The sequence below is a fragment of the Phaseolus vulgaris genome, chromosome 7, assembly GCF_000499845.2.
Source record: "Phaseolus vulgaris cultivar G19833 chromosome 7, P. vulgaris v2.0, whole genome shotgun sequence".
Classification (NCBI taxonomy): Eukaryota; Viridiplantae; Streptophyta; class Magnoliopsida; order Fabales; family Fabaceae; genus Phaseolus; species Phaseolus vulgaris.
Genome location: NC_023753.2, coordinates 13,180,900 through 13,195,887, shown reverse-complemented (window position 1 = coordinate 13,195,887; position 14,988 = coordinate 13,180,900). Strand labels below are relative to the sequence as shown.

General features: G+C 29.7%; 2 protein-coding genes across 2 annotated transcripts; one reads left to right on the top strand and one right to left on the bottom strand.

The window, feature by feature from the left end:
• Positions 1-2,455: 2,455 nt before the first annotated feature.
• LOC137828851 (serine/threonine-protein kinase Aurora-3-like) lies at positions 2,456-5,477 on the bottom strand. The gene is made up of 6 exons (XM_068635589.1): positions 5,105-5,477; positions 4,688-4,930; positions 3,667-3,762; positions 3,114-3,328; positions 2,958-3,030; positions 2,456-2,869 (listed from the first exon to the last, which is right to left on the bottom strand). The coding sequence occupies exons 1-6, from the start codon at positions 5,228-5,230 to the stop codon at positions 2,774-2,776; spliced, it is 849 nt and encodes a 282-aa protein (XP_068491690.1). The 5' UTR covers positions 5,231-5,477; the 3' UTR covers positions 2,456-2,773.
• A 7,479-nt stretch (positions 5,478-12,956) lies between these two features.
• On the top strand, positions 12,957-14,909 carry LOC137828481 (glutathione S-transferase-like). Its single transcript, XM_068635089.1, has 3 exons — positions 12,957-13,132; positions 13,240-13,288; positions 14,236-14,909. Exons 1-3 carry the CDS (start codon positions 12,983-12,985, stop codon positions 14,691-14,693), a joined length of 657 nt encoding a protein of 218 aa, XP_068491190.1. The 5' UTR covers positions 12,957-12,982; the 3' UTR covers positions 14,694-14,909.
• Positions 14,910-14,988: the final 79 nt, after the last annotated feature.

The window sequence follows — 14,988 nt, the reverse complement described above, 5'->3', positions numbered from 1 at the left end:
GTTAGAATTTGGGAGATTAGCCTCGAAAGGAGTAACATCTTTTTTAGCATTAACAGATGCAGCCGTATTAGCATATTTTGTTGCTCCTTGCTTGAATTTGTAACCAAGTGGGAAACCATGTTTATTATAACAAGTATCCATTGTATGATTATTTCTTCCACAATACCTACAAAAATGGGAATTATTTCCCCTTTTGCCTCGTCCATTAAAATTGCGACCTCTGCCTCTACCATATCTTCCATTGATTCGTGGATCAACCACAATATTCATCAACACCTTGTCTGTATCATTGTTATCAGGATAATTGTTCTCAGTTAATAGGGAAGGAACGAGAACCATGGTCAGATTTTCATTGATGTTGAGATAGTATGGATTGGAGGGATTAGTAAGGTGATATAGGGTTTGGCTTGTCATGGTGAAAAAGTAATGAGCAAGATATAGAAACAAAAGAGATGCCCGGACTTCCTAAAAGCTCTGATACCATATTAGTTTTATATATCTCATATAGAGAAAGAAGAGAAAAGGGAGAAAAGAAAATTATATATTTTATTAATCAAGAGTTATTGCACACTTACATTATTGAGTACTATATTTTTATAGCACATAAAAATATAAAAGATAAAAAATATCATAACTTATGGTTGTAACCGATAGAGCAAATTGTAGTTGATAAAAGTAGTTACAACTAAAAATCTAAAATATTATATGAGATCATATTTATCATCTAATAGAATCTATTGAAACACAAAATATGATAAAGTATCTGGGATGAAGAAGTACTCCTTTAATGAGTGTTGCAATGGTTCTATTTGCAATATTTCTAAATATTAGTTTGGAGATTTATACACTTCTTTTGAAGTGTTCTGCTACTCATATATCTAATGAATAAAGTTTAGGAAATTTGCTCAGAGTCAATAAGGACTTGTGTTAGCATCTTAGTAAGAACCCTATTACCACTGTAGTTTCTTCTTTACTTGATTTGAATAATTACCAGTCTTGGAGTCATTTTGGGTTATTGCTTTGAGCACAAACAACAAGTTGATATTTATAGATAGTCTAATTGATCCACCTGCTACATTGGATCAATTTTTCCCTTTAAGTAAAAGATACAACAATACGATTACATCATGGTTCATAAATTAGTGTCGATAAGTATACAACAATCTATCATTTGAATGGATCCGGCTATAGAAATCCAGGATTGTCTCAAGTCATGATATAGACAAGGTGATATGTTACGCATGACGAATCTTTAACAACAAAAGATTCTTCCTTGAGAGAGGAAGATCAATCTGTTACAAAATTTCAGGTCTTAACTTGTTTGTCAATGCAACAATAAGTGTTCTTGAGGAATTCTTGATGTGATGGCAAAAAAAAAATAATGTATTTATTTTAACCTCTAAAACTTGAAAACACAATAATGCCACAACTCCCCCAGAAGAAGTAGGTAGTATCTTTGATGCAGTTTGACATATATATTACTCTTTACTGTTTTTACTTTTTCCACCAAAGCACATGGAACTTCCAACTCCAAGAGATGTTTATATAACATGTTACCAACAAGCCCTAGTTAATTTTCTAAGATTCAATGAATTAGACATAAAAAGCTCAAATGAACAAGGAAAGAACTAATGGTAAAAATATTAGACACGATAAATAGGCAAACTTAGTGATTCTTGGATAGAAGAAGAATCCCTACCCACTTACTCACCCAACAGCTTCCTTAAATCTAGTTGAATTCAGTCTTATTTGACTCATTTTTCTAGCTATCTAGCACTACTCAATCTGCAAGAAAAAGACATGGCGAATCTCCAAGACTTAGTAGATATGCAAACAACGAGAGTCTCAGTTGGCTCTCCAACTGATTTATGTAATCAGTGGCTCTACAAAATGTCAACGTAAACTAATAAGTTCTGATACAACCTTAAGCGAGACAAAGAGACGGGCATTCCATTTGTTTCTAGATTCTAATATCAACTAAAGTATCCGTGTGTTATGCAGAGTCTCAGTTGTCTGCAACGGACTTCTATTTCATTCGTTTTTCATATTTTTATCAAGTACTCATATTCACAGTTAATCTTCTTAATTATCGTATAAGTAAAATAATTAGAAAATGCAGAAACATTTTTAAAAATTTGGATCTTCTCACATCTTCCTAGAATTAACAAGGTAGACAACACAAGAAATTGTGTTCAAAAGAAATAATAATAATAATAATAATATAATAATAATAATAATAATAATAATAATAATAATAATAATATAATAATAATAATAAAGTTAATATCACTGGACACATTATTTGACTAAGTTGCTTTTGGTTTAGAATTGCAGCACCGTTTGAAGCAGCTCAGTTGGAATTAGAATCCAAATTTCATCATGGACAGCAAATATCCTAAATTGGTATCTGAATTCATATTATAAAATCTTTTTTCCATTTAAAAACTGATAAAAATGAAAGGAGAAATATCAATATTTATCATTTAAATTTTAACTGCATGGGACTCACTCATCAAAGGGGAATCATTAAATCTTAGTTGTCACATTCACTACTGAGCGAGCATGACAATAAATGTGAGCATAAGTTATTTGTCATGCCTGGTTTAGATGCGCAGAGACTCGTAGAAATTTCACCTACAATACAACTTTTATAAATAGGCAGATATACAATCCTAATGCTCCTAACCTCACGGCCATTTGCTTGCATTTTATAACATCAGAATTCAGTTTAATCCCTCGTGGCCAGTTAGACGAGTATATTAAGTCCGTACTACTAGCAGGTACCCGTAAGATCTGCATTCTTGATTATCCAGGGATGCTCCATTATCTTCTGAAGAGAGAGCCTTCGTGAGGAGTCTTTCACCAGAAGCTACATCAATTCATAGATTGCTGTCAGAAAGACCACTAATTTGTTCACTGAAAGAATTTACTTTGGCCAAGATTGGGATGTTACTTACCCGGCTAATCAGACTTTTGGCATCTAAAGAAATAGAAGGTTTGGAAGGGAAGCTTAGGTCAACCTTCATTATCCTACACAAAGCTAAATACATTACATACACAATGAAAGAACAAGATCTACTTTAAATAAACATATAGCCCACGATTTTCTGTACCTTTTGAAGGTATCAGCTTGACTCTCAGCCTCAAACGGAGGGGCACCAAAGAGGAACTCATAACAAAGGATACCAAGAGTCCAGTTATCAACTGCATAGTCATGAGCTTTATTTTCAACCATTTCTGGTGCTAAATAATCCAATGTGCCACACATGGTATGTCTTTTGCTTTTAGACTGAACAGACCAACCAAAATCTCCAATTTTAAGACGACCCTGTAATAAAGTCGTTATTAGTTGAACATGCACGTGCCTTAAACCCCAAATATAATCAATTGACTCCAACTATCGACCGAATGGATTCATTGCATACTATATACTATATCGATAACAATAATATTTTCAGTCTCAAGTTTCTTTCATTTAATCTCTTTTCGATGAGGAGTGGGGAAAGGGCATTAGAGATTTGAATTTAATGTTAATGAGTATTGCAGCCAAAAACAGATTCGAGCACCTACACTAAAACTTCAGGCACGAGAATTCCAAAGATTACCATAAGTGAACATTGGTATGCAAACATACATCGTTGGTAGAGGAAGGATATTTTAGCATACCTCGTGATCCAGCAACAAATTTTCAGGCTTGATATCCCTATGAATAACATGCTTCTCGTGGCAATAAGCCAATGCCTTTGTGAGGCTCAAAATATACTAGAATTATCAAAATAAAAGACAAAGTTAAGAGTCAACATAATATGGAAATTTTACCTCAATAAAGGAGCAAAAAAAGATAACGACACAGTATTTTATTTAGCCTTGTCCGTGATAATATAGTGCTCATTTATTTATTTGATAATAAAAAAGGAATTCTATGACAATTTTTCAGTACTTCTGCAAAAATTATCATTTGCTCGAGAAAATCCCTAAAATATGTTTTTGTTCTTGCTTTAATTCATTAAAAAAAAATACACAAATATATTTAATTTTTATACATATCTTTTAATTTAAATCACATTGAAAAAATAAACAAATAATCACTAATTGTGAAACTTTTCACAAAGTTTACACAATCAACTTCTCTATAAATCAATATTCCACACAGCAGGCCACTACAACTAGTTCACCTGCTGCAGTTATCATAAACAACTCATAATTTGAATTTTAAAAAATTCACAAAGATTACTCCTGCTTTGCATTCTATTCAACCTCTTCAGAAACAAAAATCAAATTTCTAAACTTTAAAAAACTACAGCTGCTTTCTTCTCATACTCATCTTTTCTCAAGAATTAAAACCCAATAATTGAAGAAATGACAAGAACCAATGAAAAACAGTTATCTTCCTTCCAAGTAGGAAGATGAAAGCTTCCTCCAAATCAGGCCAGAGGAAAGTAGTAATAGAGTTAGGTTCTATTTGGATAAACTTCTCTACAAACACTCACAAGATAAGAGAATAAGATGGTAAAATGAATTGAATTTCTCTCCTATCATAAACTTAAGTTTCATATAAACTCCTAATTTCTTCAAAAACAAAAAGTACACAAATTAATTTTGGTAAGCTGGAAGGAAAATGAAACATCCCTCATGAATTATGAAGAAGATCTTCAAAACATTGCACACATTCGAGAAAATAGATTACCGTGGCAGCTTGCTTCTCTGTAAAATGACCCTTTTTCCTCATCTCTTTGTAAAGCTCACCCTTATGAGCATACTCGAGAATCAAGAAAACACGTTCAGTGTCATGAAACCAACCATAAAGACGCAGGATGTTAGGGTGCCGAAGACTGGTCTGTATCTCCATCTCTCTCCTCAGTTGGTGATTAATTCTGTACTTATCAATTTGTTCCTTAAATATAACCTTCAACGCCACAACAAATTTGCTCTGGAAACAAATTAAAATGAAATGAAATACAAAAAATTAACTCTATTGGCTACTCTGAGAACAAAATCTACACTTCTAAAGATGATTACTTATGTGAACATTCTAATATTTCAATTACTTGACTGAATCAAAAATTTATATATAAAAAATAGGAATAAAGCGAGAATTAGGAACCTTGACTTCTCTGGCAACATAAACTCTGCCAAATTTGCCCCTTCCCAGAGGTTTACCGATCTCGAAGTCTTGGAGGGACCAATTTCGCTTTGAGTTTTCTTCTTCCGCTGGGTTCTGGGAAGCCATTTTTGGAGGAAATGCAGAGTTCGGTGGAGTTTCTCTCGGAATTTCAATTTGTTAACGCGCGCGTTTGTGAATAGCTTTTGCGTTACATAGCAGGGAGACAAAACGACAGCGTTCAATTAAAGACCAAGGAAGATGGTTCAATGTCTACTCTTACCATTATTTCCTAAACGACACGCGATTTTTGGTGAGTGATTGGCTTCAAAATTGGACTAACAAACCCTAGGCAAATTGTTCCTACACCCAACCTTTTTGAATATGTATCTTACACACTTTTAAATTTTCGAAAATGCCTTTTATTTTGGAAATAATATATTTTGGAAAAACAGATCTGAAAAAAAAAATTATTATATTCTAAAAATAAAAATTTCAAATAGAATTCAAAATCAAAATTTTATTTCATAAAAACAATTCCGAAATATAAAAATTAATTTTAGAAAAAAAATCTAAAAACATATTTCAGAAAAGAGTTCCGATGTATTTCTATATGTACGTCATTTTAAAATGTCATAATGTCGTCATTTTACACTGAAATCGGGTGCAGTTGTACAATGCAAAAGTAATTGCCCAAATCCTAAACGGAACAGTGTTCCGGGAACACCCATAAACTTAGTAATGGTGTTTGATCCATTAAGACTATAAATTCATGTTTTATTGAATTGTTATGAAAACTAATAAACTAGGTTAAAATAGAAAAAAAAAATATTTTTAATGAAAAATCTTAGTACAATGTTATTCATTTTTTCCTTAAAATGAATATAAAGCATTTTTCCATTTTTTTCCAATAAATTTATTATTATTAAAGAATATTATTTTGTGTTAACATAAATATTATACTATATTTCATTTTTATGTTATTTTGAATATTAAAAATGTGTTATGTTTAATTTTAAATATTATCCTCTATAATATATACTTATTATTATTATTATTATTATTATTATTATTATTATTATTATTATTATTTATTTTATTATTATTATTATTTTTTATTTTATTTTTTATTTTTTATTTTATTTTTTTATTTTTATTTTTATTTTTTTTAACATATGTTCCACAAGCCTTGAGTAAATTGTCTTTGTCTTGAAAACATGTTTTTTTTCATACTTTGTTGTACCACTGGCATATAGCAAAGGGGCCTTCTTTTTGTCACTTAAACTTAGCATAAACCTTTTGATATTACCAATGAATTAGAAATATTTTGAAATTAATTTTAGAATATCTATTATACAAATTAAATTAAGATAGCAATTTTTATATAGTAGTATTAAATTTTTCTTTATATATCAATTAAAGTCATATATAAACTTCTATACTTAATTACTTTTGGATAAGATTTTTATAAATAGTAAACAAAAACAAGAAAAAAAAAGTTAAAATCATTTTTTTAAAGTTATACACAAGATAATGTATACAAAAAAATTATTCATTTTTTAAATCTAATTTTAACATTTGAAAAAACTGATTTTATTTTATTTTAAAGTATTGATGATGATTTTCTTCCAACCTTCCTTCTAAATTTGTAACATCACTATAAGAAAAAATGATTTTAGTAAAGGTTATATAACAAAGATTAATATAATCTTAGAAATTAATTTATGAGGTTTTTAATCTTCATTAAGTTTCGAAGGTTTGTTCTAAAATCTCAGCAAAATAACAAAGTTTTTTTTATCTTCGTTAAATTCTAAATGTTTATTCTAAAATCTCATTAAAATATTTTAGATATTTTCAAATCCCAACAAAAAATATAATTAAAGTTTTTTTACAAATAAATAATTAAAAATATAACTTTAATATATTTGATAATTGAATTCTTTAAAGTTTTTGAAACTGTAAGTTTAGACATGTAATTTTTTTTAAAATATTTTAATCTTAAATATTTATTTAATCAAAACTAATTAATTATTTATTTATTTTATATAAATATTTATATAAAAAATTATCATAAACTATAAATATTATTACACTACAAGAAAAAAACTTATTAGCATGGGTCAAAAGGAGACACTAAGTGTAAATAGCGGACGCAAAATAAAGTTATCGTGGACTTAGCGTTTCCTTGAATTTGGAAGCTAACTACACAAACCTAAAACATTGGCGTGAGATGTGTCGGATGCAAGTAGCGTCAGCTAGATAGTCGCATGGGCTTCGCACAATGTAATATTTACTTTCGTCAAGCTTACGTGTAGAACATACAAAAGGCAATTAGCATCGGCCTAGCCTACATGAAACTCACACAAAATTATGTTTTATATTATTTATTTATATAGGCGTGGGCTTGGCAGTGGATACGTGGACGCTAGCATAAAAAAAAATACTATGTGTGTGTTACTGACATTAAAGTGTTTATAATAGGTTTGACCCACACAATATAAATATATATATATATATATATATATATATATATAAATAGTCTGATGACTTTTTTCTACACCCCAAATCAATTTCACAAACCCATAAAAACAACCTAAATTAATTTGAAAAATACACCTAATCAATAAAGAAAAGAGAAGCAATGAAAAGTTAGAAAAGACTGAGAGGTGATGATGACTATACCTATCACTAGTTGAGAGAGAGAACATATGACTTTAATGATGATGAAATGCTAGGGAATTTTGTCTAGCCCATCACTCCTATCAAATAAGTCCAGCTAGAAACCATGGAGAATTTCAAGGAAACACATGAAGACCCTATCTCAAGTTTGGATGGTATTCATGCTGGCCAATATGGTATCCATTGGTCATGTATCAGACTTAAATATTCTCTTATGTCATCTTCTCTATTACCTCTTGAAAGATGATTATTTTGTTGATGTTGCTAATATTATTTGTCATAAGATTTATAAATTAGTTAGATTTGAAATTAGCCAGAATAATTAGAAGGCAAATGGTTCTTTGTGATTTCCTATTTTAATAACTTCTCTTTGTGTAGCTCATGGGGTTGGGGTAAACCCATGAGTCAAAATTAGACCTCCAATTGATTTTAAGTTTATTATAAATAATTGTACCGTTGCAGAAGAACAAACACCACAAGTTGGTAATGTTCTCATTCATCATTCACCAATCCATCACCCTGAATCATTTGCAACATTTAGGGAAGATAGGATATTGGAACAAATGCAACAATTGGAGCAAAGAGCCACATGGGAGCACATACAAATATAGGAAAGGGCAAATCACAGGGATAATGAGATTACAACAAGATATTTATCAAAACTTCCTTCAAGGGAAACCCAACCCATATATGTTGCCCTTGAAAGAAACAAGCATCAAACTCTATGACATTAAACGAGCGATTGCTGGGAGGCAACCCAATAGAAATTTTAGTCTTATGATTTTTTATTTTTTGTTTTGATTTTTACTTTAAAAAAAACTCAAAGGCAACTAAATCTTTATATGTCTCCCGATCAGTTTGAAGCTTATGTATTTTGGCATGGGGACAAGTTCTATTATTCAGGGGGGCATATCCAACAAATAAAGCATGATCATCTACAACTATAGATGAAGATTTTAACACAGAGCTGAATAACTTCTTAGGACGAAAGGATTGAGCAAAAAATATGGTTTTATCTTTCTAATTTTTTTTTCTTCTCAGTTATTTGAATTTTTTCTTATTTTTCTATTTATTTTTTTATTTATTTTATTTTTTGGTTGTTTTGTTTTCTGTTTATTTACTTAGTTTGTTTTATTTGCTTATTTTTATTTTTAATAAATGTGTTGTTATCGCTTATTTTGTTATTTTTTATGTTTGAATTATTTCTCTTGAATAAATTCTAGTTTTAATTAGTTTTCTAGCTTTTTTTTTCTTGAAAAAAAGAGAGAACTAGAATATTAATTTTGAATTGTGGAAAAAAGAATTTGTGTTTAAATATTGAATAGTGAGATGAATTAAACACAGGTTAGAAAAGAAAATATAATGAATTCCTATTCAAATGTAGTTGAAATTGTTATACATGAAAATTTAATAGGACGATTGATTAGAATAGAGAATGACAAAACAAAAAAGGAATGAGACCAATTAAACCAAGTGAGTGTGTGAACCTTAAACATTTTTTAGAGTTTTACTGATGAATTGACATTTGTGGTTGCTTAATTTTTATTTTTTTGTCACATCATAAATATTGAATATTAATTTTGAATTGTGGAAAAAAGAATTTGTGTTTAAATATTGAATAGTGAGATGAATTAAACACAGGTTAGAAAAGAAAGAACTAGAATATTAATTTTGAATTGTGGAAAAAAGAATTTGTGTTTAAATATTGAATAGTGAGATGAATTAAACACAGATTAGAAAAGAAAATATAATGAATTCCTATTCAAATGTAGTTGAAATTGTTATACATGAAAATTTAATAGGACGATTGATTAGAATAGAGAATGACAAAACAAAAAAGGAATGAGACCAATTAAACCAAGTGAGTGTGTGAACCTTAAACATTTTTTAGAGTTTTACTGATGAATTGACATTTGTGGTTGCTTAATTTTTATTTTTTTGTCACATCATAAAAGAGCATGAAGATGATTGAAGCATTTGTGTTAATTAGGAACCCATAGCCAAATAGCCAACCTTTATCTATTAGAATTATTTTTTTTATATATTCCTTTTGTGCCAAAAAATTTTGTTATTATTGCATCCTAAAACTTTAATGATATATTTTCCTACCCTTTAGCATGTTTAAGGAAGGAGAACATAAATGCAATATATATAGAAAAGGGAATGGTTGATTCTAATTGTTGAAAGCTCAAAAATTTAAAAATAGGAAGAATCTATTTGTATTGAAATAAAAAGAGAAAAAAAAAGAAAAATTCACGTTGAAAATCATGAATAAGTAAAAAAAGAAAAATAGGAAAAGTATGAAGTCAAAAGAAAATGGTGATTAGATAACACATATGTGCTATAATTGGATTGTAGGTATGTTCTTCTTCTTTAAAATGTGCATTTTGTTATCTGAAAAACCAATGCTTTTTGGAAACCCAACCTCATTATAACCCTGGAAAAAACGTCAAGATTCATGTTTCTAATATGTTTGTGTTATGAAGATGAAATGAAAAACAACTGTGATTTGTTATTATTTAGTGAAAATAGAGAAAAACACTTACTTGTGAGCATATGAGAAGAGTTCCCTTGATGAATTGTCATTTATTTGTTTTGATTTGATCCTGGAAGTTGATTGTATCTATATTTTTTCTATATTTGAATTTGGAAGCATCATAAGTTTCTAATTTGATATGTTAATATAAGCTAAAAAGGGGAAGTCGGAAGGTCCGTCACGCGCCAAGCTCACAAAAGCCCGACTCATCATCAGGGCATGTCGCTCAAGATAGCTCATTCTCACCTGAGCGAGATTTCTCCACCAGCATTGGTCGTTTTTGACGTTTTACTCGTTCAAGCGAGCACAATCTCGCTTGAGCGAGAATCCACTTAAGCCCAAGAAAATTAGGTTAAATAGGGGGCTTGAGACACAACCCTAGTGTGCAAGATTGAGAGGAAAACGTCATTGAGTGAATTGTAACCCAATTGGGAGAGTAAGAGGTGTGAGAAACATTAGAGGAGACATTCATTAAGGAGAAACATCCTTGATCTTCTTTTCATGCTCTCCCTGCTTGTAATAGTCATCATGTGTGGCTAATTCTACCCTTTGGGATTGAGAGTAATCTGTTCAAACTCTTATATATTGAGGTGATATCTAAACACAATATTCTCTTCTTGATTGATGATTGGTATTATTTTTTTTTTTTTTTGTAATGTTTAGCTTAGCCTGATCTAGAATCTTAGATTTGACTAAAAAGTACTTATAAAGTTTTGACATAAACGATAATGCTTACTATCTTTGAATGCTAGGAATAAATTTGAAATGATAATTGGTATCAATGTCTAATCTTAAGGGTAAGTTGTTTTTATAAATATGCGAGGAATTGATATTTTGGAAGCATCTTAATAATTTTATATGCGAGGAATCATGATTTTTATACGGGCATCAATATCAATCAAATAGCACAATATTATCATGTTAATCCCTATTTTTCCAATTGAAGCAACAACTCTTTTACTTGTTTTCTTGTTAATCATTGTCATCATAACAACTCTCTACAAACTTTTATTATTTTATTTTATAATTAGTGAATATTTTACTTGATTATTCAATTGTTCCTTGTGAATTCAATATTTGTCCTTAGAGACACATTATTACTTCTGACAACATAGTGCATTAAGGATGCACAGGTTGTGAGTGTGAGTGTGAGAAAAGAATTTCAACTTACACATAAATACTTTTTTTTACGTATGTGAGCCCATTACATCTCTTTTTCACATTAAATAAATGTCAGATAAATATTTCACCTCATTGTGTTACCTAGACTCACGTTAACATAAATAAATATAATTTTTTTGAATTCGCTAAGCTTCCATAATTTTTTTTTAAATTCATTTCCTTCCTACCTTGTGTTCATGTTTTGGATGCTAGCTTTATTATTATTATTTTATTCTTTTTATAATTTAAAAATAGTAGCGTGGGCTAAGTATATGCTTAATATTTATTTTTATAATTATTAGTGTAGGTGTAGTGTTTCTTTGACCAACACTACTCTTAAAAATTATTTTTCTCCTCCGTTTGGGTGGGTTGAATTCACGGTAGTAACATCAAGCCGCACTTTCCTTTGGCAACTAATATAATTTTTCTTGTAGTGTTAATTATATTTTTACTACAAAATTTTTTAATTTTAAGATAAGTTTATTAACGGAGGTTATAATGAGACAACCAATTACTAGAGGTTTTTCAAACCTGGTAAGTGTCAACTATTTTTTCTAATAAATCTCACTAAAATTTATTAACGTGTGGCCTTGTTGGCTAAAAAAATTGAAATAAAATTAAACAAAATTCAATTTGGAGGATTTTTTTTTTTTCTTTTTTGTTTGGTGACTGAAAAAACACACCTCGCATTAGTTTTTCTTCTCACTTTTCAGTGCACCTTCTTCCTCACTTTTAATCTTCTCAGTTCGCGTTCTTCCTCACTCCTCACTACTCACCTGGATTGGATGTTCTCACCCACTTAAGGTACATTGTCTCTTGCTCACTCTTAAAGTTCCAGTTTTTGTTTTTGTTTGGTTTGATTGAATTTTGTTTTGGTTTTATGTAGTCTATAACAAGTAATAAAAAATATATCTAATTTTTTTTTACATAAATTATTTTTTAGTTTATTCTTAATATATTTTTAAGGATTAAGTATGTTTTTAGTTAGTGAACTTTAATATAAAATTGAATTTTGTAACTTAATAAAAATATAGAGTTATTGAATTCTTACACTCTGAAAAGTCATATAAACACACTATGAAACAGATAATATAATCAAATAATTAATTACATAATAAATTATATCATGAAAATCATTATACTTAATTTACAGATTACAAATTTCATTATTGATATGTACATTATATCTTTTTAAAAACACTTTTGAACAGTACTATCCACGTGAATGTTATTTTATTAACCGACTTGTCTTTTTCAAGTAAAATGACGAAAGAATAGTTCCCTCTAGTTATCTGGCTTGTTGTCTCACCTACAAATCTTTCTTTGAAATATTCCTGGAAAGTAATTTCTATCAATGTCTTATTCTAATTTGATCACAAACCCCAATTCCAAGTGATCCATTATTTATATACATAATTCTTTTCGATGAAAAGAAAAATCTGATCACAAATCGCACTCCCTTTCAAATCCTCCATTTTCACTGAAAAATAAATTCAGATTCAATCATGGCAACGATAAAACTTCATGGAAACCCCTTCTCAGCAGCCACCATGCGAGCTACTGCTTCCCTGTACGAGAAGCAACTTGAATTTGAGTTTATTATGATTGACATGAAAAATGGTGAACACAAAAAGGAACCCTTCCTTTTGCTTAATGTAAGCATTACCACACTCAAGACTTATCATGTAAAATTTTCTTTTTGTTCTAATGGTATTTAGCTTTGTTTAGCTAATTTTCAATTCTGCTATTCAATCTGATGCAGCCATTTGGGCAAGTTCCAGCGTTTGAAGATGGAGATTTGAAGCTCTTTGGTATTATATATATATATATATATAAGCTATAATACATTGTTTTTAATAGCTTTTCTTTTGGCACTACCACATATTTTTTACGACTGTAATGTAATTTCATAAAAATTTACTAATTACAAAATGGGTAAATTGTATTTGAGGTTCACATATTGAAAAAGTCGTGTTTAAGACACGAATATTGTGTATGACAAAAACAATTTTAATTCATTTTTTTCTCTTACAAAATCAAGCAAGTCTGTCGAAGACAATTTTAATTTGATAGATTTTCTAACAATATATTGATGCATGACAACTTTAAAATTCTTTAAAATAAAATACAACTTCAGTTATTTTAATTTTAAATTACAGTAGTGAATGATAAACACGACTTCCTTAAAATAACTGAAGTTATGTTTTTTATAGATTTCAATTTAAAATAAATCAACTAAAGTTACGTTTAGTATGTACAAATTCAGTTTAAAAAATTAAAAATTATCTTTTCCAAGCATAATTTTTATGTAATTTCAAATATTACAGTTTAAATCATGTTACGTAAACACAAATTCTTCGATTTAAAGCCATAAATTTCAAACACAACTTGTATTTTTTTTTTCTAAAACGTGCATCTTATCATAATTTCTTTACCAAATTGTATCATAAGTAAAAGAACCACTACTATCAAATATATCCTTTCTACTCTGGACCATACTATATCAGTTTAACAATCCACAAAGATCATGATGATGTAAAATACATTCTTCACCGATTCATTTGTTAGACAATTACAGTTAAAATTTGTAGCAAATTACACTATATATCAGAAGTGAAACTAACAAAATTTTATGATTTTTAAAAGTTTTCAGTATAATGAAAAAAGTGTTGATATTGTATGCTATAGCATTTCATGATACCTTTGTCTAAATCTGCATTAGTAGATAGGAAGATGGAACTAACAAATTGAAACACAGAATCAAGGGCAATAAGTCAATATATTGTTCATGAGTATGCTGATAAGGGGACCCAACTGATAAGCAGCGACTCGAAGAAGATGGCAACAATAAGGATGTGGATGGAAATTGAGAGCCAACGCTATGATCAAGCAGCTTCAAAACTTGTATGGGAGCTTGCAGTAAAGCCTATGTATGGGCTTCCTATGGATCCAGCAGCTGTAGAACAGGCAGAAGGGATGCTGAATACTACTCTTGATTTCTATGAGAAAACATTGTCCAACTCCAAATACTTGGCTGGTGACTGTTTCACCTTGGCGGATCTGCATCACCTTCCCACCATTCATTACTTGATGAACACATCGAGTAAGAAGTTGTTTGAATCACGACCACATGTTACTGCATGGGTTGCTGATATTACAGCAAGACCAGCTTGGTCTAAGGTTCTCGCCATGCAGACCAATCTAAGTGATAAATAGTGACCAACCCATTTCACCACATGCTGTGTTCTCTGAAAACTTCAAAAGATGCATATGACCAACATAAGTTCATGAAATTTTGTTGCCCGTTTCCCATTTTCATCTTTCAAGTTTTATGTAATGGAATTTTACTGTTATTTGATAACATATAGTTTTTCTATAGTTTTTTTCCCTTTTGGGCTTTGCCTTGTACATGGGCCGAAGTTTTATGCCACATTTCTTTTACACCTTGTTTTTCTTTTATAAGCTTTTATATTATAAAACGTTGTTTTTTATAGAATGAATAATAATATGC

Bases quoted from the DNA above. Each gene is read 5' to 3' on its own strand.
- LOC137828851 (XM_068635589.1), bottom strand. From the start codon at position 5,230: ATGGCTTCCCAGAACCCAGCGGAAGAAGAAAACTCAAAGCGAAATTGG. The intron at 4,931-5,104 runs GTTCCTAATTCT...ATTTGTTTCCAG, and splicing joins ATGTTGCCAGAGAAGTCAAG to AGCAAATTTGTTGTGGCGTT. The intron at 3,329-3,666 runs GTATGCTAAAAT...ACTTTATTACAG, and splicing joins ATTTGTTGCTGGATCACGAG to GGTCGTCTTAAAATTGGAGA.
- LOC137828481 (XM_068635089.1), top strand. From the start codon at position 12,983: ATGGCAACGATAAAACTTCATGGAAACCCCTTCTCAGCAGCCACCATG. The intron at 13,133-13,239 runs GTAAGCATTACC...AATCTGATGCAG, and splicing joins AACCCTTCCTTTTGCTTAAT to CCATTTGGGCAAGTTCCAGC. The intron at 13,289-14,235 runs GTATTATATATA...ATTGAAACACAG, and splicing joins TGGAGATTTGAAGCTCTTTG to AATCAAGGGCAATAAGTCAA.